The following is a 22,965-nucleotide window of genomic DNA, read 5'->3' as shown; positions in this document are numbered from 1 at the left end:
GTACCAGGGGAACACTATGCAGCCTGCCAGATACAAACAGAGCATGAACAGTAGGGTGGCAATGGTGGCGTAAACAGTATGGCGGGCGACGGTGGCCATCCTGTACTTGATGGCGTGCGCAACAAGACTAGCAGTGCTCGTATACACTCTCTCTCTGACTTATAAGGTCACCCCCTTCAACTATAAAATGGGATGCGATCTCTCCTACAACTTAACAGCTCTAGAACTCGACAGCTCAACAGCTCTAGAGCTCAACAGCTGCATAGTCTACACGCTTTTAATAGCTGATAAGCTCGGACACACAGAACATACGCTCCGATACTTAGCGCACGTTTGGGCATCCGTCACTCTCTTCACTCGGTTCAGAGTCTGACCGGGCCTCTAACACCCCCTTCTTATTCCTTACTCGTTTGTAATAAAGTCACCGACCGACTGAAACTGGATGTAGGGCACGTTGCCTGACCAGTATAAATCCTGTGTCATCGCGTTCACTTGTTGACCATATTTTGCACCGACACAAATGATTTGCAAACAGCTTCACCCATCAAGGTCCTAAATCCCGCTCTCACTTCACCCATCAAGCTCCTAAAGTCCTGCTCTTACATATGATTAGGCTAGGATGAAGCTGAAAATATTAGCTTTTAAGATCTTCAATTCACACATGTGGGCTTCAGAACATGTGAAGGCTGACTTTGTTCCAGCTCGGGGAGGGAGCACCCAGGCTCACGACCACGGGGACTCGCGACCGTCGGGGTGTGACCATCGGGGCATGTGGGCTTCGGGAGGGGCACGCCCACCGGATGGAGAGGTGTGGGTGGATGGAAGTTTTGGGAATAAGAAGGGCATTATAATCATTTCTTCCTCTTTTTTACCATTGTTAGTTGCTTTGTCAAATGGGACACTTATTTTTTTTAGAAGTCCATGGATCGGGAGAGGGTCCCCCACATGATGCATTCCATCTAGGGCCTTGTTTAGATTGCTTCAAAGTTCCAAGTTTTTTCACTCTCTCTTCATCACATTGAATCTAGGGACATATGCATGCAACAGTAAATGTAGATAAAAAAATAACTAATTATACAGTTTGATTATAAATTACGAGACGAATCTTTTGAGCCTAGTTAGTCCCTGATTGGACAATAATTGTCAAATACAAACGAAAGTGCTACTGTGCCAAAATTTTCTAACTCTTGCAATCTAAACAAGGCCTAGGGGCCCAAGGCTAAATTGGTTCAAATTACATAGGTGACATAGCCACCACACAACGCAGTTTTTCACTAAAATTGTTGCTACATTGCGTTTGCAATCAAGATGCACAAAGCCTTCGCGATGTGTTCATCAGCTTCTGGTAATGGGCCACTTAAAATGGCTTCAACTTCCCAGTAAAGCTGCTCATACAGCTGAAGAAAAAAAAACAATTTTGCTGGTGAAGCTGAGTTGTGCTAAATGAAATCTATTTTGTTTATGAACTTAATCATATTGTCTAAAAAATATTGATTTAAATATAAAACAGTTTGTTTTAAGAAAGGGGGCAAGTGTGACGCCGTCGATCCGGATTGGTGAGGGGAGGAAGAAGGCGACCATTGGGCAAGCAATCAGACGCCTGAAATCAACGACGGCACGAGGCGGGCCCGTTCTCATGGGACCCACCTGGTAGCCTTCCTCCGGGCATGGAGTAGATTCCCATTTTCCCTCCCCTATTTATAGGTGTTCCTTCCATGTCCCGCGAATGGCGAATCACTCGCACACACACTCCCCTGCCGCACCCCTCCAGCTCTCCTCCTCATCGCGGGGGCAGCACGAGCACGATCGGGCAAGGGCGGAGCTCCACCACCGGACTACGGGAAGGCCGGGCGACTTGGTAGTGGCACTGCCGCCGCCGCCGTGGACGACGACCGCCGACGATGGCCCGGCCGCAGCAACGGTACCGCGGCGTGCGGCAGCGCCACTGGGGCTCCTGGGTCTCCGAGATCCGCCACCCTCTCCTGTAAGCAAGGTTTAGCCAGCGTAGGCCATGACCATGGCCATGGCCACCAACGCGCTCCGGCGTTGTTCCTCAGCTCGCATCGCATCGCCGTCCGGTTCCCGGAGCTGACCGCGTTCAGTTGGTTGGGGTTACCTTTGCAGGAAGGCGCGCATATGGCTGGGCACCTTCGAGACGGCGGAGGACGCGGCGCGCGCCTACGACGAGGCGGCGCGGATCATGTGCGGGCCCCGCGCGCGCACCAACTTCCCGGCCGACGCCGACCCGTCGTCCGCCGCCCCCTCCCCGTCGTTCCTCTCCGCGGCGCTCGTCGAGAAGCTGCACCGGTTCAACCTGGCGTCCGTGCAGGCCGCGCAGCGTCAGAGAGAAGCGGCGGCTGCAGCCTCCGCAGCGGCAGCCGCCTCGGCCGCGACGCCGCCGGCCGCGGAGTGGGGCGGCAGGTTCCTGGAGGAGCAGCACGTGGAGCAGATGATCGAGGAGCTGCTGGACTCCAACTTCTCCATGGAGATTTGCTGCTAGGCTTGCTTGGCTAGCCGGTAGCCGCGACGCGACCTGCCTAGCGCCCCTGTCAGCGCGCTCTGCTCCCTCTCTCTGTTCTTGCACTCGCACCATGCGTCGCGCTGTTCTTCGTACTCGTGCGTAGTAGAGCTCGTAGCTCAGCTGCACCGTGCGTAGTTGCCTTATTTGTATGTGTATAGTTGTAGCAGTACGTATAAGTATATATATAATCGGGCATTCTCATTCTTGCAACGGCTGCGTGCGTCCAAAACGAGCTGAATTCGTAGACTGATTCGCGAGCCCGTGACGGTTGACGAGGATGGCATACGGTGAACATATCAGAAACCACAAGGACTGACTGCTGCTATCACTGCTCACCACCAGCTTGCTTTCACCGTGTCGATCCAAGGCCAAAATGGAGGCTGTTAGCCAGTAGTCCCTTTGTTCTAGACACATTTTTTTTTTTAAGAATAGCGTTAAATCAAACGATCCGAAGCTCATCTAGAATACATGAAAATTATATCAACATTTCTCATGCTAAATACTCACTTCGCCATAAAATAAATACACATATCATATTTCGAGAAGTCAACCTATCTTAAATTTCACCAAATATATACAAGAAATATACTAATATTTATTATACCAAATAAGTATAACTAGATCAACCACGTTCACGCTATCTGTTTTTATAGTAAACCTATTTAAAAATACAAATGTCAAAATTAAAATTAGTTGACTCTTCAGAGTCCGATCGGGCCTCTAACACTCCCTTCTTATTCCTTACTCATTTGTAATAAAGTCACCGACCGACTGAAACTGGATGTAGGGCACGTTGCCTGAACCAGTATAAATCCTGTGTCATCGCGTGCTAGGCCACATCCGATCACAACGCACGGCAAAACTATAAATATTTATTTATTGACCATATTTTGCACCGACACAAATGATTTGCAAACAGCTTCACCCATCAAGCTCCTAAATCTCGCTCTCACTTCACCCATCAAGCTCCTAAAGTCCTGCTCTTACATATGATTAGGCTAGGATGAAGCTGAAAATATTAGCTTTTTAAGATCTTCAACTCACACATGTGGGCCTCAGAACATGTGAAGGCTGACTTTGTTCCAGCTCGGGGAGGGAGCACCCAGGCTCGCGACCACGGGGACTCGCGACCGTCGGTGGTGGCGGGTTCAGGGGGAGGGGGGGCGGGGGGGGGGGGGGGGGGGGGGGGGTCATCGGTGTCTGTAGAGGGAGGTTCAGGGGGAGGCGGCCGTGACACATCGGTGGTGGCGGGTTGAAGGTGGTGCAGTGGGGCGGCGGGGGACAACCAGATAGGCAAGGTTGGCGGCGGGGGTGTCGCGGCGGTGGTCGGCGATGATGTTGTGTGATTAGGGTGGGCGGGTTCAAGGGGCGAGGGCAGGTTGACGGCGGCGCGACGACCGGCGTGGCGGCTAACTACCGGCCGTCGGGGTGGTGGGGCGGGGGCGAGGCGAGGACAAGGACGGCGGACTCACCGGTGCCCTCGAGGCAGGGGAGGGCGGGGTCATTGGGCTACGCAGGGTTGCTGGCAACGCGGCCGGCGGCGAGGTAGCCGCGGCCGCGGGCAGCGGGGGAAGAGAGGGGGGTGGGGGAGGGAGAAAGAAGGCGGAGGGAGAGAGTGCGGCGGTTGAGACAGGTCTGTCGCGCGATATCTTCGTCCACGTCTTATCCTGAATTCTCATTTGCATTGAGGTATTGACTCTTCAACTCGTGGCAATGCCCATGTATCCTCATGCATGTGTGCGGCTGAATGGCTGATGGGTAGCATGGCGCACTGACACTGACACCGCACATGCTTCAGATGTCGAAGCGGGCCTGCCCGCGACCGAGCGATATGCGGGGACCAGTGCCCCTCACGGCCGGCATGCGCCGACGCCACGGCATGGCATCCGCGGTCAGCACCATGAACCCTGTTGAAATGCAAGCGAAATCAGTTGCTCGGGTGTTCCGTCCAAACCAAACCCCTCGCACGCGGCCGCTGCATCGGGCAGCCAGAAAGTAGCACCTGCCGCGTCGCGGTCCTCTTCTCTCGGCGCCGCAAAGGGGCAGCGGTGGTGGTGGTTCCCTAGTGCCATGCCATTTCCCTCTCCATGTTTTCTGCCCAGGACTCAGGCCCCGAGCTCTTCTGCACCAAAGGCTGCTCCGTGTGTGTTTTCTGAATGCTGAGAGTGACGCCGCCTTCAGTTTGATTCCTTCTTACCTTGAATCATTGCTCCTGCGCGCAGTCATGCTATCTATCATGCTATGCCATACTCCCCCCTCTGTCCCTCATAAAAAAGAGCGCAGTTTTAGGTTCAGTTAAATTTTCTTTAAGTTTTACTAAGTTTTTGAAAAACTCGTACCCACATTTATGTGTACAAAAATGTTAACCTAGAAAATATATTCCATGATCAAACTAATGACACTTTTCCTTATCATTAGTGTCATTAGTGACACTTTTCCATGGAAAAATGTTAACCTAGAAAATATATTCTTTTATATATATATAAGATTCGAGACTAATTGACTTAGTGTTCCAAAAAGAATAATCTTATAGGTTGAGACGGTGACTATCTGAATTTGGCCATCTGTGCAGGCCAAACAACTGGCTATCTGAAGCTCTGAACACATTGTCTCTCCATCGGTTGGGTGTGTAGGAGTACACCAGTGACCAAATTCGTCCACGATCCAATCCATAGCCAGTTCGCGCTTTTGCAGTAGCCTGTCTAGCCCCTGATGCAAAAGAAGAGGAGATGGATAGGACATTCGACAACCGATGCAGGAGACTTATCGATTTGTTGCTCCTTTTAGGACGAGACGGTGGGGCAGCCGCAGCCAGGAGTTCTAGGCTCTCAGATAAAAGCCTGGCTGGTTAGCAGCCCTTGTGAAGTTTGTGATCTTGCTGCGGACCTAGGATTTCCCAGGGACATATGCAGTCGAGGTTGAGAGGGACAGGGAGGAATCATACATGATGTGTTTTGGGGGCATAGATAAAGGGCGCGTTTAGTTCCGAAAATTTTTGGCTTTTGGCTACTGTAGCATTTTCGTTTGTATTTGACAAAAATTATCTAATTATGGACTATTTAGGCTTAAAAGATTCGTCTCACGATTTCTCGGCCAACTGTGTAGTTAGTTTTTTTTTTCGTCTACATTTAGTACTCCATGCATATGCCGCAAGATTCGATGTGACGGGGAATCTTGAAAATTTTTGGTTTTTGGGTTGGAACTAAACGGGGCCTAAGCATCCCTTGTGCTCCTGTCTCCTACTCTGGTGCCGTCATCTCTGTTCCTCCCTCTTCTTGAGAGGAAGTGAGAATATTACTAGCCAGGGATTAATTTTCAGCTTTTTTTTTTCTTTTTTTCTTTTATTCATTTTTTGTGTGTGTTACTGTTTTCAACTGAGCTTGAAATACGATACGTGCTTGTCAGTTGTCGCTTGCACCTTAGCGTAGCCTCTTAACTCTCTGTCAATTCCTATGCTGTGTAGAAAGATCTTCCCGTTCATGTTGTCTTGTCTAATTCATTTCAAATATACTAAAAGAAACTCATTTCAAGTACAAGAATACCTCCAACAAAAATAAAAGTGCACTGCTCCCTCTGTCCCATGTTACTTGACGTTTTAGACTCGTTCACAGAGACCAACGTGGAAAGCAAAAGACTAAAATGACCCTCAAGGAGTAGAGATAAATATGTATTGGAATATTGGTAAAAGAGAAAGATATATTGGGAAGTAAGAATGTCAAGTAGTCTAGTATAAAATTTAAATCCTATTCACCTATTTTAGTACGGAGGAGTTTTTTTTTTTTTTTTTTTTTTTGCTGCTTGCGACCACAGAGGCGGTATTTTTATTTTCTATATATAAGAAAAAGAATATGCTATTTTTGTGTGTGTATAGGCAACATGTGCAAAGCGGACTGGGCCCGCATACTTCATATATGGGCCAACTTGGACCCGGTAGCACGTACACTGGGCCGTCCGTAAGAACTGGGTGGACGTTCCACTCGACCTGGCCCCCATGCTTGCTGCTAAAAAAAAAACTCACCTCCCGCAGGCAGCGAAATCCTCCACGCCCGTGCCCGTTGCTCCTATTCGAAAATTTCCCCTTCTCGAGAGCTGGGGGATTCTCTCCTCCCCAAATCTCCCCTCCCCGCATCCACTCGCCAGATCCTCCTGCTCGCCGCGCAGCGGAGCCGACGCGATGCCGCCGAAGAGGAAACGGCGAGCGCCCCCCGCCAAGTCGCAGAGGCAGACGGAGCCGGACCCGCAGGTGCCTCCTGGCGCCGACGCGCCGCTGGAGGAGCGGCTGATATGGGTCAGCCAACAAGAAAGTACGGCACCCTACCCCCCTCTCTATCCTCTCCCCATCTCTGCTAGGGAGTGCGCTAGATTTCAGCTCTTGGTCGATGCATCGTGCCAGCATGTTATCTGGCCACAGTCTCTGTTAGTTGTGGCAAGAAGCAAGATTAGGATGCGGAAAGGATTTCGTTGCTCTGAAGTGGATTATTTTGTACCAGCTCTACCGGTTGGTTAACCGGACTTGGGTGGCTCAGTTGGCCCTGTTTATCAGGAACTTGTTGGAAGCAACAATCAAAAGCTGGTTGAGCTAGCTATTCTAGTTCCTTTTTTAAATAATGGATAGAAATCCGGCCTTTACATCCACACGTGAATGTACACAGCCAAGCTATTCTAGTTCCTAGACTGAAGAATCATTTCAACCTGACAAAAATTAAGCGAAACAGCTTGATGGCAGTAGGTCAAACAGTTTAGGGGGCGTTTGGAAGGTAGGGAAAGTTCAGTTTTAGAGCAAAAATACAGGGACAGAAAAAAAAAAACCATGCGTTTCAAACAGGGCCTTAAAGTAGTTCTGTTTTGCAGATTTAGAAGAGCAGCGTCGAATTATGTTTCCCTAAATCCTGCTCAGGCGCTAATGTTGAAGGCCAACTGTTTTCTTTCTGCATCAGCAATGCATGGCATAAGTGCACTGTTTACATATTCTCATGCAACGAGTGTCATTCAAAATTGCTAACCCAGAGTTCCAATAAACAGGCGAGCGTCGTATTACTGCCATCAAAGCAACACAAGATGCAGAGGCTGGGAACATACCTTACCAGTTGCAATTGGTACGGTCATATTGTTCCAAGGAGCAATTGGAGGGAAATGCTATGCAATATTTTCAGGAGAACTTGCCCGATCTATCGGTTGTTCCGAATGAGGAGTATGATGTGCTTGAGCTAAAATGGAATAACGGCGATGAATGGATGATTGGAAACTTTGCAGATGACAGGACTCTGCGAGCTTCGATTGCATCATTCACAACTGCTGATGGACTTCAGTTCCCAAGGGATCCAGGTTTGACCAAGTCATCTACCTATTAATGGTTTATTTACTTCATTGTAGCCAGCTAACGTCAGACTGCTTAAATGATATTTTGCTACCACATATTCAGTTGGGGAAGACTTCTATAGGCGCACTAGCAATTTCAGTGATTTTGTAAGTGTTTTCGCCTGTAGCGACGCCATATGTTTGTGCTCTAGACTTCACTACTCTTATGAGTGCATGTTACTTTGAAGGCTTGGAGTGAGCAGCCTGAAGGCCAAATGGCTGGAGCAGCAGAAGCTTTCCAGACACCTGGGGTATGCATTTTTCTTCTTTCCAGTTTATACATTTGGTAAAAAATTGTATTGCATTGTATTTCTATAGTATCATGTTTCCCAAGTAAATGCTTGCTCCTGGATTGCGTATAAACAATAAACATACTCCTTCAACAGGCTGTGAGTAACCGGCTATCCTGCGGCATGACACCCAAAACCGTAAGGTTACCCAAGAATGGCGAGATGCTCTTATCTGTGCGTGGTTCACCTCTTGGGGTCTATAAAGAAGAAAATTTATCAGCCATTGAAGGTATTGACCTTGTTCTCTTGCTAGTTTTCCACTTTTCCTGGCAGAATCCTCATTAGATGTTTTCCTGTTAAGTAACCATTTTTCATATTCCAGAATCTGGCAACGGAAATGAAGATGCTCCCTGCTAACTCACTAGATACGACCAGTAAGAAATTCATGTGACCGATTCATTACTACATACAATTATAATTACACAACTATCATGACATTGATACCATTGCAGGATGTTGCCAGCCTTTGACAATAACTGTAAGCGTTGCTAGAGCCTATGTGAGGTTCATAGACTGACTGCTAAAGAATCTGATTTGTTCAGTGATTGGCACCTCGCCTTCTCAGTGCACCTTGAAATTAGGGTATTTAGGCCACTCTGTAATTTGATGAACCCTGTTGTAGCATGCCGACTTTATATTCAGCTGACATTGTGCTATCAGCAGTGTTGTTAGCTTTGCTGCCAGGAGGTCGGCAAAATCAATTGAAGGGCTCCGTGCCATTTCAGCCAGACGTGTTTATATGTTTTATTTATGATGAACAGAGCCAAAGTTATCTAGTCATGTACCGCCTTGCGTGCAATTTCACTCCATTCTCTCTACACAGCCCTCGTTCCAAGCGCCGCTGAAATAGATCACTAGAAGAAGTCCATTTTTGACATATTGACTCTTCGTGTCGGATATCTATACCAGGATATCCGAGCCAAAGGATTAATGAGCGTCACGTCGGCTCATCCGATGGTTAAGGACACAACTACGGCCTCGTCCGACCTCCAGGGGCTGGGCCACGCCTCGTCCGACCCGAGGACGAGGTTTCCGCCTCGTCCGACCCCAAGGCATGGGCTCCGACTCCAGGGCACGGGCACGGGCTCTGACTCGTCCGGTCCCACGGGGAGGGCTTCGTCTCGTCCGACCCCTGAGGGTCGAATTCCGTCTCGCTCGGCCCTCAGGGCGAGATTTCCGCCTCGCCCGTTCCTTAGGGATCGGATTTGCTACCAGACAAAAGCAATGGCCCCAGGGTGGGACCCGAACCACTTCAACCACTATGGCGTGGAGGCGCACGCCCGGGAGCACATCTCGGGTGCGTCATGATGCGACTGGCAGTCGCATCAGGCCATGCTGGGAGACTCACGTCGCCTACCGCGTCAGCAGGCCAGAACTGTACTGCCAACTCCCTGCCTGACCACCGTCCAACGCCAGTCGACCGGCGTCAGTTGACTGGCACTGTACCGCCAGCCCCTCGTATGGCCTCTGTCAGGGGACCCTTTGACCATTCTGTCCGCTCGGATGGGATGGAAGACAAGAACGGCGTACGACATCCGCACGTATGCTGCAGTGGCCAACAGGACCCCGGTGCGACACCGCTGCCACCCCGATTTACAGGGTCAGCAGGACCCACGCGAAGAGGAGGACGGCACACCCTCGGGAGCCTCATTTCTCTTTCTTTTTTCCCTCATCCCTTCTCTCGGTCTCTGGTATCCTATTCTCTTCCCTTGGTCTATAAAAGGGAAGGCAGGGCACCGTTCAGAGAGAGAGATCGATCGACCGATAGATCGAGCAGTAGAAGCATCGAGCAATCGAACCACAGAGACTTAGGAGCTTCTTCCTCTCTCGCCAGTTTGTAACCCCCTACTATAAACTCAGTGCTGGTAACACAAGCAGCTCGAAACTGGACGTAGAGACATTCGGCCTGAACTAGTATAATCCTTGTGTCCTCTTAGCACATCATCCGGGTCAGACGCGCAACATCCAAATTTACTAGTCGGCTGTTCGAAACACCGATAGTTGGCACGCCAGGTAGGGGTACTTTTGCACGTCTCGACATCAACACCAGGCCTCGGATGGCTAGTCACGGCATCAGCTGGGTCCTAGGTGCACACGTGCGCTTCAGGGACCTGGACTTCATCGTCACGGCGGAGGGAGAGCTGGCGCGGGCGCCCGTCGTCGTTCAACCCCTCCACTCCACCAGCCTCGATGCGATCACTGAGGCGCTCGAGGAGCTGCGACTACGTGCGCCTGAGGCCCGCGCCCCCTGGAGCGGCCAGCTCCTCGACTTCGACTACAGGAGGTTGGAGCGTCAGCTCGGCGTCTTCCTGGGACCCCAATCGTCCCGAGAGGGCCTGCACCACATCACCTTCTCGTTCGCCAATGTCATGGTGCAGCTTACCGGGGGAGAGCCGCTCTCCCTAGAATACCTCATCCGAAGCGCCCCGACAGTGCTCCCGTTCGGTCTCCGCAACACCGTAGAGACCGTTGGCCACCTTGTGGCGCAACGTATGATTCTATCCCCCGCGAACGACGAGTTCGTGGGGGTGATTGGACACATCGCGGAGTCTTTCCATGACCTCCTCGCTGAGAAGCCGGAGTCGCCCTCTGGCTCTGACTCCAGCAGGGGGAGCCATCACCTCTCTCGTGAATGCTTCATGACAGGTACCCCCGAGGGACACGTCGAAAGCATCCACGAGGAGGAGGCTACCCCGATGAACGACCTCAATGACGATGTCGAGGGGGATGCAGGAGCCCCACCCTGCTTGCGGGTGGAGCAGCTGAAGGCCCAGCACCTAGAGCTTGAGGAAGCGCAACTCCAGCTCGAGCAGGAACGTGCGGAGCTCGATCGCGAGATCGAGTGCCCTGGAGATGGGGGGCGCGCACGCGCCATGGCCCGTGACATAAACTGAAGGATCGTCGAGGACGATGAAGCCCTCACAGTTTGCCTAGGCAAGCCAGAACATCGCTGCTGCGATGGCCTTTCTTCGTGGGCTTCCGGGGCCCACGACGCCCGAGGATAGACGGGCCCACCACAAGATTCGCACGCTGCTCGAGCATGCGGCTATGCAGCAGGCCGAGAGCTCGCTGTCTCGGCGATGGGAGCTCGACGACAGCCAGCGCACGCCCTTAGTGTGACCCAACAAGGACGCATCAGTCCACCAGGCGCTGCACGGCAGCAGGCCATGCATCACGGTTCTAGTGCAGGAGCATCTCGGTCGCAATCGCGACGCGCGCGATACCCGCAGCGATGCGAGGGAGGGGGCTAGCCACGGATACCACCCATGATAGGGCAGACGCTACGACCACGAGGAGGACCGGAGTCATAGCCATGAACCAATGGGGCCCTAGGCCTTCAGTGGGCATATCCTCAAGGCGACGCTCCCGCCCTGATACCGCTTTGCCTATCGGGCCGGCGATGCGGTCAGTGCTGACTTCGTCATCTGCAATCTCCCCCTGTTCCTGACCGACTCAGCGCGAACATGGCTGGAGCACCTTCCGCCCAACTGCGTTCAGAGTTAGGCGGACCTGAAACAAATCTTCGTGGGAAACTTCCAGGGCACTTACGTGCACCCTGGGAACCCCTGGGACTTGAAGAACTACCGACAGAAGTTGGGAGAGACTCTCTGCGAGTACATCCGATGCTTCTCCCAGCAGTGCAACGAGCTCCCCAATATTGCTGATGCCGACGTCATTGGAGCCTTCCTACCAGGGACCACCTACGAGTCCCTGGTCCATAAGTTGGGACGTAAAGGCCCACGGACTACCAAGGAACTCCTCGACATCGTGACCAGCCACGCTTCCAGCGAGGAGGCGGTTGGAGCAATTTTTGATCGCTCCAAAGGCAAGGCAAAGCGGGACGAGGATGTCGACGAAGGCCCCTCCGACCGTTCGAATAAGAAGAAGAACCGGAAAGGGCGCGGGGGCTCGCTCGTGGCTACCGCCGAGCGAAAAGCCGGTCGAGCGCCGGCCGAGGGCACCCCCGATCACTTCGACAAGCTGCTTGAGGGGCCATGCCCAAACCACGCCTTCCCCGTCAAACACATGTACAAGGACTGCTCCCTCATGAAGCGTTTCTTCATTGGTGGCTCCAAGAAATGGGAGCAGAAAAAGAAGCCCGAGGCAGAAGCCGACGATGCCGGAGAGAAGGACGGCAACTTTCCATCGCCGGATGGCTGTCTCATTATCTTCGGTGGGCCGAAGGCATACGACTCCAAGCGCTGACAGAAGCTCACGCGTGGAGAGGTCTACGAAGCCAAGCCCACCACGCTCGTTTTCCTCAAATGGTCAGGGTCACCCATAACCTTCGATCGATCCGACCATCTAGATAGCATCACACACCCAGACAGGTACCCCCTTGTGGTCGACCCTATCGTCTGCACGAAGCGACTCACCAAGGTACTGTTGGATGGGGGCAACAACCTCAACATCATGTACGTAGAGACACTTGATGCCATGGGCATCGACCGATCGCGCATTCGGCCGACCAGGGCGCCTTTCCATGGCATCGTGCCGGGAAAGCAGGCCATACCGATCGGGCAGATCGACCTACCCGTCACCTTCGGGAATCCATCCAACTATAGGATAGAGACCCTCACCTTCGAGGTAGTCGGGTTCCCCTCGATCTACCATGCCATTTTGGGGCGACCGTGTTATGCGAAGTTCATAGTCGTCCCTAACTACACCTACCTCAAGCTCAAGATGACAGGACCACACGGGGTCATCACCGTCAGCACTTCTTTCCAGAGGGCCTACGAGTGCAAGGTCGAGAGCTGCGAGCTCACTTCGGCAACCCTCACTTCCAATGAGCTCGCAGCCATCGAGAAGGACATTGCTGAAGGGGCGCCCGACGCGAAGCGGGTGGCTAGATCCTTTGAGCCTATGGAGAACGTCAAGGAGGTCCTCGTTGACCCCGACAACTCCGTGCGATAAGACAGTACGCATCGGCACCGCCCTCTCCCCCATGTAGGAAGGCGCGCTCGTCCACTTCCTCCGCGCCAATTGAGACATCTTTATGTGGAAACCCTCAGATATGCCGAGAATTCTAAGGGAAGTCGCCGAGCATGCCTTGAAGATCAGGTCGGGTTCTAGGCCAGTCAAACAACGCTTGCGCCGCTTCAATGAGGAGAAACGAAGGCTCATCGGTGAGGAAATCGCTAAGCTCTTTGCGGCCGGTTTCATCAAGAAAGTATACCACCCAGAGTGGTTGTCCAATCACGTTCTGGTAGAAAAGAAAAGTGGAAAATGGAGAATGTGTGTTGACTACACGAGCCTCAATAAGGTGTGCCCGAAGGATTCGTTTCCTTTGCCACGCATAGATCAAGTAGTTGACTCGACCTCAGGGTATGAAACCCTATGCTTCCTTGATGCGTACTCTGGGTACCATTAGATCGCGATGAAAGAGTTTGACCAGCTCGTGACCTCTTTCATCACCCGTTCAGATCGTTCTACTATGTTACGATGTTGTTTGGACTCAAGAACGTCGGGGCTACATACCAGCGTTGCATGACCAAATGCTTTGGAGACCTCATCAGGTGGACCGTTGAGGCTTACGTGGACGACATCGTAGTCAAGTCCAAGTAGACCGACCAGCTCATGGCTGACCTGGAGTAGACCTTCAGGAAGCTCTGAGAGAACGACATCAAGCTCAACCCCGAGAAATACGTCTTTAGGGTCCCAAGGGGCATGCTGCTCGGATTCATCGTCTCCGAGCGTGGCATCGAAGCCAACCCGGTAAAAATCTCAGCCATCACGAAGATGGGCCCGATTCCGAACCTAAAGGGAGTTCAGAAGGTTACCAGGTGCCTCACAATGCTTAGTCGCTTCATCTCGTGCCTCGGCGAACGGGGGCTCCTCCTTTACCAGCTCCTGAAGAAAACCGACCGATTCGCGTGGATGCCTAAGGCTCAGGAGGCACTTGACAAGCTCAAAGTGCTCCTGACGAAGGCCCTAATTCTAGTCCCGCTGGCTAAGGGAGAGCCGCTCCTACTCTACGTCATAGCTACGACTCAGGTGGTCAATGTCACTTTGGTTGTAGAACAGGGAGAAGAGGGACACGCCCTCAAGGTACAGCGCCCCGTGTACTTTGTTAGCGAAGTCTTGTCTGACTTCAAGACACGCTACCCCTAGATCTAGAAGCTCCTATGCACCATCCTGATCACCAAGAGGAACGTGTGCCACTACTTTGACTCACACCAGGTGATCGTCGTGTCATCTTTCCCCCTCGGTGAGGTTATCTAGAATAGGGAGGCCATGGGGAGAATCATGAAATGGGTGCTCGAGCTGATGGATTAGGACGTCACGTATGCCCCACGAACGACCATTAAGTCTTAGGCACTAGCTAACTTTATGGACGAATGGATCGAGATCCAGATGCCACCGGTGACCGTCGATCAGGAGTACTGGGCGATGCACTTTGATGGATCACTAATGAAGAAGGGTGTCGAGGTTAGGCTAGTTTTCATTTCCCCCCTCAGGGTGTGCATGAGGTACGCAATTTGCATCCACTTCCCGGTTTCAAATAATATGGCTGAGTACGATGCACTCGTCAATGGCTTGCGCATCGCTATTGAGTTAGGCATCCGACGCCTTGACGTTCGAGGCAACTCGCAACTGGTCATCAACTAAGTCATGAAGGAGTCAAGCTGCCACAACGCCAAGATGGCTGCGTATTGTCATGAGGTCCGACAGTTGGAGGACAAGTTCGATGGCCTCGAGCTCAACCATATCTTGAGGCGGCCCAACAAAGCAGCCGACATGTTAGCAAAGATGGCATCGAGCTGAGAGCCAGCCCCCACCGACATCTTCGCTAGCGACCTGCATAAGCCCTCGGTCCGATACGAGGAACCAAAACAGACCGACAACGAGTCGCTAGTTTTAGGCTCGGGGGCTGACCGACCCTCAATTCCATTCGACCCCGAGGTCATGGAACTTGTCAAAGACCCAGTGGCGGAGCCCGACCCTCTGACCGACTGGAGAACACCTTATCTCAATTGCCTCCTCCACGTGGTGCTCCCTGCCAGCAAGACAGAGGCCCGATGGCTCACGCATCGTGCCAAGTCCTTCATCGTCATCAAAGGGGACCTCTACAAGCGCTGCCACACTGAAATCCTATAGCGTTGCATCCCCACCGAGCAGGGAAGGACCTGCTAGAAGACATCCATGGAGGGGTGTGCGGACATCACGCCGCACCTAGAACCTTGCTCAAAAACGCACTCCAACAAGGTTTCTACTGGCCAACCGTGGTGGCCGACGTCGAGCAGGTCGTATGCACCTGCAAAGGATGCCAGTACTATGCTCGGCAAACTCACCTACCAGCCCAAGCGCTCCAAACAATCCCATCACATGGCCGTTCGTGGTCTGGGGACTCGACCTGGTAGGGCCCCTCAAGAGGGTGCCCGAGGGCTTTACACACTTACTTGTCGCCGTGGACAAGTTCATGAAGTGGATAGAGGCTCGGCCGATCACCGTGATCAAATCTGAGCAGGCCGTGTTGTTCTTCACGGACATCATCCACCGATTCAGGGTCCCAAACTCCATCATAACCGACAACGACACACAGTTCATGGTCCTCCGGTTCTACGACGACCACCACATCCGCGTTGATTGGGCTACCATAGCGCACCCCCACATGAACGGGTAGGTTGAGCACGCAAACTGCATGGTCCTCCAAGGCCCTAAGCCTAGGATCTTCAACTGGCTCAACAAAGCTGGCGGATGGTGGGTCGCGGAGCTCCCCTCGGTACTCTAGAGCCTAAGGACGTACAACAGCTAGGCAACCGGTTACACGCTGTTTTTCATGGTCTATGGCTCCGAAGCCATCCTCCCGACTGACCTCGACTACGGAGCGTCGAGGGTCAAGGCCTACAACGAGCAGGGAAACAAAGCATCTTGGGAAGACGCCATGGACCTGCTTGACGAAGCACGTGATGTCACCATGCTCCGTTCGGCCAAATACCAGCAGGCGCTATGATGGTACCATAGCCAACGACTGTGGGGTCACGCCTTCGGCGTAGGCGATTTAGTCCTTTGCCGCATCCAGAGCAACAAAAATCGCCACAAGCTTTCAACGCCGTGGGAAGGACCGTACATCATCATAGAAGTACTCTGACCCGGCACCTACAAGCTCAATACTGATGATGGCAAAGCCATCGCCAACACCTGGAACATCGAGCAGTTACGTTGCTTTTACCCTTAGTCTTCCCATTCCAAAGCTTCCAATATGCTTATCAAACTAAGTAATGTTTCTACAAAAACCAAAAAATGTTACCTCCTATCGGGTTTGCTTCTGATCTGATCGGTCTTCAGTAACACCCGACCCCGACAACTACCTAGGGTCGGGTTTTACTCAGGGGCTGATAGGACTACATATACTCAGGAATATTTTCCCATCCTACCCTTCTTTTTTATGACAAGACCTATAAATAAGAGTTGCCAAAAACTAACTATGAGTAAAACTGGTAGGAATGCAAAAAGCCTATGCCCCGACGGCTACGGCATCACTTGCTCACCAGTGTGATCATTACTTAGTCGCTCACAACTTAAGTTTCTAATGCCTTAACATAAAATAAGGGTCGGATTGCAACAAACTTTATATAGGAGTACATATACTCAGGAACATTTTCCCATCCGACCCTTCTTTTTTATGACAAGACCTAGAAATAAAGAGTTGCCAAAAACTAATGATGAGTAAAACTGGTAGGAATGCAAAAAGCCTATGCCTCGATGGCTACGGCATCGCTTACTCACCAGCGTGATCATTACTTAGTTGCTCGCAACTTAAGTTTCTAATGCCTTAACATAAAACAAGGGTCGGATCGCAACAAACTTTATATATATATAGAAAGGCCAAACAATGTTTTCGGCCATAATAAAAGTCTTTACAAAAAGACCAACGTCAGACTCAGCTATCTAACTAAACACCCTTGGGCAGGATTTCTTCTCTGACCTTCTCTGCTAGGTTCTGCGCCGGGGGAGCCGCATCCTTCTCAATTTTGTCTAGCTCGGCGTCAGTGTAGCTAGGCACGAAGCCCTCATTGATCACTGGCAGGTCGATGTTAAAGTAGTGGGAGCAGGTGATGGTGAACACACGATGGACGCCGGTGTACAGGGCCTCCCTTGCCAGTGCGCGCGCCCGATCCAGGATCTGGGTAACCCGGATTGCGAGTGAGCTCGTCTCCACGGCTGGGGCGACCCCGAGGTCATTGAAGTCCAACGCGACGGCAGCACACAAGGTGTCATGGTCGTTGCTCTCTGACTAGAGTTGGCCCTGCACCTCGGAGGGTTGCCTCTGTAGGTCTGCCCAAGTCGAACATCAAAGAAAGTCAGAAAACCGACTGCAAACGTCAAGCAAAAAGGTAACCAGAGCCTCACCTTTCACTTGCTCCTCGAGGACCGTCTTCTCCCTCTAGAGCACGCCAACATCCCTAGCCAAGGCAGTGGCTAGGCCCTCGGCTTATTCCTTCAACTTTTGCTCATTTTGAGCGCGCGCCAAGCGTTGGCGCTCTCTTGACGGGCACGACCGAGTGCCGGGCGGAGTCGTCCAAGCGCCGTGGCATCTTCCCTGGCCTTGGCGACCACAGCCTTAAGCTTGTCCTCGGCCTCGTCAGTGTGTTGACAGGCTTCCCGTTCCTTGGTCTAGAGGCTCACCACCTCCTCCTGCAGCCACGACACTTCGGTAGCAAGCCCCCACACCTCCTTCTCAGGACGGAGGAATAGGGACTTCTCCCGGCTGCGCATCAAAAGGAACTACAGAAAAATCAGGTTAGAATTATATAAACAGGGCTTGAAAGTAGAAAACATGAAGACACGACAAACCTGGCTGACTGGGCCCATGACATCCTTCAACACCCCAATGCGTCAGTCAGAGAGCGGACTGTGGACTTAAGTCCCAAGCGCACGCTCGTCTAGTCCTTCACCTCCGCTAGGTCGTCGAGGGTGAACATCGAGTCGCTTGGGTCCAACCGCCTAGCCCAATGGAGTTGGTCTCTTCCCCATGCGAGCAGATCGTCGCCCGGCCAGACAAGGGACCGGGAGGGCCTAGCCCCAACTGAGGGGTCGGCCATTACAACCATCGGCGTCGGCCTAACTAGAGCCGATGGTACCTCCTCCGTCACCGGCGCTCCCTCGGGAGCGGACCCTCCGATGGCAGAGGAGGCTGGCAGCCCGGGCTCCAAAGTCTGAGCCGTCACCACGTCTACAGGGGACGCCTCGGTCGCACCTTCTCCCATCTGCCCCGCCTCGAGCGCATTGACCGGCGCGGGAGGCGATTCCATGAGCACCTCCTTCGACACAATCAGTGCCTCCACCTCCCCCGCTTCCATAGGCGGCGGCGTGTCCACCTCGGTGCCATCACGGCGCGCCCCCGGCACCACGCCAGTCGATTCCTGTGGGATTGGCCGATGCGCCAGGATCTTCTACGGTGCCAACGTCAGGAGGTTGCTGGGGCCGGTCCTACGGAAAGCACCAACGACACACGACAAAATCCTAGAACACAATGAAAGGGCGAAGAAGTCGTTAACTCACCTTGACGCCATTATCTGAGAACGTTTCGGGGGCTGGTCGCTCGACTCTGACTTCGCCACATCGACAATTGGCCACTTCAATCCCCCGATGGGGTCGGTCGAAGCGAGGCGGATTTGCTCCTCTGACCTTAGGGGCGCGTCCTCCCTCGCTGATCTTGTTGGCGCATCCTCTTTGGTTTGCGCTAGGGCGTGCTGCGGAATCGAGGTCATATTGGCCTGCCCCGTGTTGGCCTGCTCATCCTCGCACAAAAGCGCGCCCCATGGGATGTTGGGGTCAAACTTGTCCTCCTCCTCTCCCTCCTCTTCCTCGTCCTCATCGCCATCGCTCTCCTTCGAGCCTTGCCAGCACTTTCCACGCTATAGCTTTGCTCGCTCCTTCTTCTTCGCCTTCTTTCGCTCCTTCTTCGCCTTTGCTGCCCTAGCTTTAGCGTGGTTCATCGCCGTCCTAGACACATCCTTTGGCAGTGGTGGGTCAGACTCACGGGCGAAGAGGTCGGGCTGCAAATCTCGACACTTAGAATCTAAGAACAGAGGAGGGTCGGCCAAGGAAAGAAACTCGAAGAAGGCTTACCAGTTCAACAAAACCCACATCCGACCGCATCGTGGGATGCCCTAGGACCGGGTACACTAGGGTGAGATCCACCGATGGATCCATCGGGCACTCCATCACCTCCTTGATGCGTTGTGTCGTTTCGCCGACGCTAAGGGCCTCACCGACGACCATCATCGTCCATTCGGATGTGGTATTCGGTGTCATCTTGTACATCAAAAGAGTGCACGCCATCAACGGCGGTAGCCTCCTGACATGGTACGCTCCGACGACACCGGTCCCGTGAAGACCGTGGCCCTTCAGAGTTGCGATGGCTTTGAGACGGTCGCCGAGCCTCTCTGCTCCTTCACGATGGGCCCATACCTCCACGCGTCCGGCGCCTCCTCGATCAGGCAGCTGGTGAAGATCGGCAGGGGGGCGGCGTCATCGTTCCTCAGGTAGAACCAGAGCTTATGCCACCCCTTGTTGGACTTTGACAACAGGATGGGCATGTACTCCGATGATCGGTTGCCTCGAAGACGGATGCTCACACATCCCATCGGCACCGCTAGGTCCGGCTTCTTCCTCTCCTTCTTCCGTAGTTTGACTGTGAAGAAGTACTTCCACAGCTCGAAGTAGGTGCTCGATCCCCAGATACCCCTCGTACAATGCGATGAAGGCCGAGATGTGCTGAATTCCATTGGGATTCAGATGCTGTAGCTCAAGCCCATAGTAGTGCAATAGCCCTCGGAGGAATCGGTGGGGAGGAGTCACAAACCCACGCTCGTGGAAGGGGATGAAGGAGATGACGTAGCCGTCGGGCGACGACGGCTCATCCTCGCCACCGGGTACGATCCACTCCATCGCCACGGTCCTTGCGCGGAGAAGGCCCTTCTTAACTAGACCCTCCATGCGCGCGTGGAGAACGTCGGAGCAAAGCCATGGCTCCATCGAGGAACGGGGTGGCGATGTAGAAGATCCGGCTATGGCACAGGGCTAGAGAGTGAGAACTTCATCGGCGGCAGAGCAGAAACAGGGGAACGAAGTCCAGAACTCGAGAGTGAAAGGCAGAAAGACTAGAGGGGCAAGGATACAGCGACGCGTATGGAGGCTAGGGAGGAGCAGCTCCGTTTATAAGGTAAAGGTGGAACGGGCGATTGGCGAACCATCCGCCTAAATTAACAGGCCCCACGCCTCACCGAATCCGCTTCCTTTGAGGGTCGTGCCCTCACTGTTCCACGCTGCATCGGTCACATCGCTACCTCGAGAGACGAGTGCATGCCTATCCAAATCTTCCCCACGAAGGATCCATCGGGCGACGGTTCACCTTCAAAGGCTACGGCCTACGGGCCACCGCAGATAAGTAGGATATGGAGCTAAAAATGCTCCCATGGCCCATTAATGCCCAGGAGTTCGAAGGCTGGCCCACCAGAGGGTTCACGGTCGCTCCAGGGCACCCTAGAGTGAGGGGAGGTTAAGGACAGGCCCGCTAGCGGCCAATACCCGAGGTGCGCGAAGCACCACGGGCATCCTGACCCTCGTTTCGAGTCTTGGATGATGCAACGTCCATGGTTTTTTCCCGAAGAAAGACATCGATCGCTTGGACCGGTCGAACGGATCCGAGAACTATATGGACCGACCGCCAAGAATCTAGAGTCAGTCACTAGCTGATCTCGAACCGGGCCCCCGCGAAGGGGATGTCGGGGCTCCACTCGAACAAGTCCGTTAACAACTCACCGAGCACAGTGCTCCGTCCAACGAGGAAAGCACGGCATGGCTCAGCCCCTCCGTTCTAGCGAATAGACACGTGAGGGATGACGATCACAAGACGAACCAACCCCCCCGACCGGGCCCTTCTATGCACGGGGGCTCAGGGGCTCGGCATCGCAAAGAGACCGAACACGCGATCACAGACAAACGACGAGTCACCTCTGGTTGCGAAAACCACGGACAGAGTGACGTAAGAAGCCAGGCGACAATAACGAACAGTACTCCCGTGCGCCCTCAAGCGACGGATTGCAAAAAGTCTTTATAGGAGTGTCTCACTCCTCCAAAGGCTCGGGGGGCTACTATCGGATATCTATACTAGAGTATCCGAGCCAAATGATTAATAAGCGTCACGTCGGCTTATGCGATTGTTAAGGACACAACGGCGGCCTCGTCCGACCCCTAGGGGCCGGGCCATGTCTCGTTCGACTCCGAGGATGAGGTTTTCGCCTCATCCGACCCCAAGGCATGGGCTCTGACTCCTCTGACCCTAGGGCACGGACTCTGACTCGTGTGGTCTCACGGGGAGGGCCCCGCCTCGTCCGACCCCCGGGGGTCGGATTCTGTCTCGCCCGCCCCCTAGGGCAAGATTTCTGCCTCGTCCATTCCCTGGGGGTCGGATTTGCTACCGGACAATTGCAATGGCCCTAGGATAGGACCCGAACCGCTTCGACCACTATAGCGTGGAGGCGCACGTCCGGGAGCACGTCTCGGGCGTGTCCTGATGCGACTGGCGGTCGCATCAGGCCATGCTGGGAGACTCATGTCGCTCACCGCGTCAGCAGGCCAGAACTGTGCTGCCAACTCTTTGCCTGACCACCGTCCAACGCCAGTCAACCGCGCGTCAGTTGACTGGCACTGTACCGCCAGCCCCCCGTATGGCCTCTGTCAGGGGACCCTTTGACCATTCCGTCCGCTCGGATGGGATGGAAGACAAGAACGGCGTACGACACCCGCACATATGCTGCAGCGGCCAATAGGACCCCGGTGCGATGCCGCTGCCACAACGATCTACAAGGTCAGCAGGACCCACGCGAAAAAGAGGACGGCACACCTCAAGAGCCTTATTTCTCTCTTTTTTCCCTCTTCCCTTCTCTCGGTCTTTGGTATCCTGTTCTCTCCCCTTAGTCTATAAAAGGGAAGGCAAGGCACCATTCAGAGAGAGAGATCGATCGACCGATAGATCGAGCAGTAGAAGCATCGAGCAATCGAACCACAGAGATTTGGGAGCTCCTTCCTCTCTTGCCAGTTTGTAACCCCTACTACAAACTCAGTGCTGGTAACACGAGCACCCCAAAACTGGACGTAGAGACTTTCGGTCCGAACCAGTATAATCCTTGTGTCCTCTTAGCACACCATCCGGGTCAGACGCACAATATACAAATTTAATAGTCGGCTGTTCGCCGACACTTCGATTTGCCTATTTTCTGCCCCTATCTTTACCTGTAAACATGGCAGGTCAACTATCAAATATTGTTCACTTTGTGCCCTATAAGCCTATGTTTTGTGTTTTTTTCTTCCTAACAACAAATTGCTGTTTTTTATTTACCACATATTATGAAAGCCAGACATGCTTTTCATGCTCTCTCTTCTCTCTTTCCTTGGCCGCTAGCAATGGATAGCGGGCAGAAAATTAATTTCTAATGATAATTATTGTCACGTACGTCACTCCAACACCGCACAAATCAAGCTTGAATTCAAAATTGAGACGGTTTGGATAAATAAAAATATAATTGGGTGCTAGATTTAGACGGTATGGATAGATGGATAAATATAATTTGGCTCGGAACTGAAGCCGTTTCCGTGCAAAAAATCCAGAAAACTGTCCGTTGTATTGTACTCCAGGATGAATCGGAACACAAACAGGTTCCCATCGAACTGGCCGTGGCGTGCCGCGTGCGAAGTGCGAACGAGGGCCAGCACAACACACCACTGTTCACTTGCTTCGTGGTGTTTTTCTCTCACGCCAAACCAGCCAGACGATACGGCCTCCCG

At 53.0% G+C, this 22,965-nt stretch overlaps 3 protein-coding genes across 3 annotated transcripts; all 3 read left to right on the top strand.

Annotated features, from left to right (window-relative positions):
* The first annotated feature begins 1,743 nt into the window (after nt 1-1,743).
* On the top strand, nt 1,744-2,837 carry LOC136475090 (ethylene-responsive transcription factor ERF003-like). The gene is made up of 2 exons (XM_066472641.1): nt 1,744-1,984; nt 2,125-2,837. The coding sequence occupies exons 1-2, from the start codon at nt 1,902-1,904 to the stop codon at nt 2,498-2,500; spliced, it is 459 nt and encodes a 152-aa protein (XP_066328738.1). The 5' UTR covers nt 1,744-1,901; the 3' UTR covers nt 2,501-2,837.
* A 3,714-nt stretch (nt 2,838-6,551) lies between these two features.
* On the top strand, nt 6,552-8,897 carry LOC136475089 (uncharacterized). Its single transcript, XM_066472640.1, has 7 exons — nt 6,552-6,825; nt 7,544-7,846; nt 7,944-7,987; nt 8,068-8,130; nt 8,266-8,398; nt 8,492-8,543; nt 8,622-8,897. Exons 1-6 carry the CDS (start codon nt 6,696-6,698, stop codon nt 8,524-8,526), a joined length of 708 nt encoding a protein of 235 aa, XP_066328737.1. The 5' UTR covers nt 6,552-6,695; the 3' UTR covers nt 8,527-8,543; nt 8,622-8,897.
* Nucleotides 8,898-12,606: 3,709 nt separating this feature from the next.
* Nucleotides 12,607-13,083, top strand: LOC136470689 (uncharacterized). The gene has a single exon (XM_066468443.1). It carries the CDS (start codon nt 12,607-12,609, stop codon nt 13,081-13,083), a length of 477 nt encoding a protein of 158 aa, XP_066324540.1.
* Nucleotides 13,084-22,965: the final 9,882 nt, after the last annotated feature.

Source organism: Miscanthus floridulus, chromosome 8, assembly GCF_019320115.1.
Source record: "Miscanthus floridulus cultivar M001 chromosome 8, ASM1932011v1, whole genome shotgun sequence".
Lineage (NCBI taxonomy): Eukaryota > Viridiplantae > Streptophyta > Magnoliopsida > Poales > Poaceae > Miscanthus > Miscanthus floridulus.
This window is presented reverse-complemented; position numbering and strand designations above follow the sequence as displayed.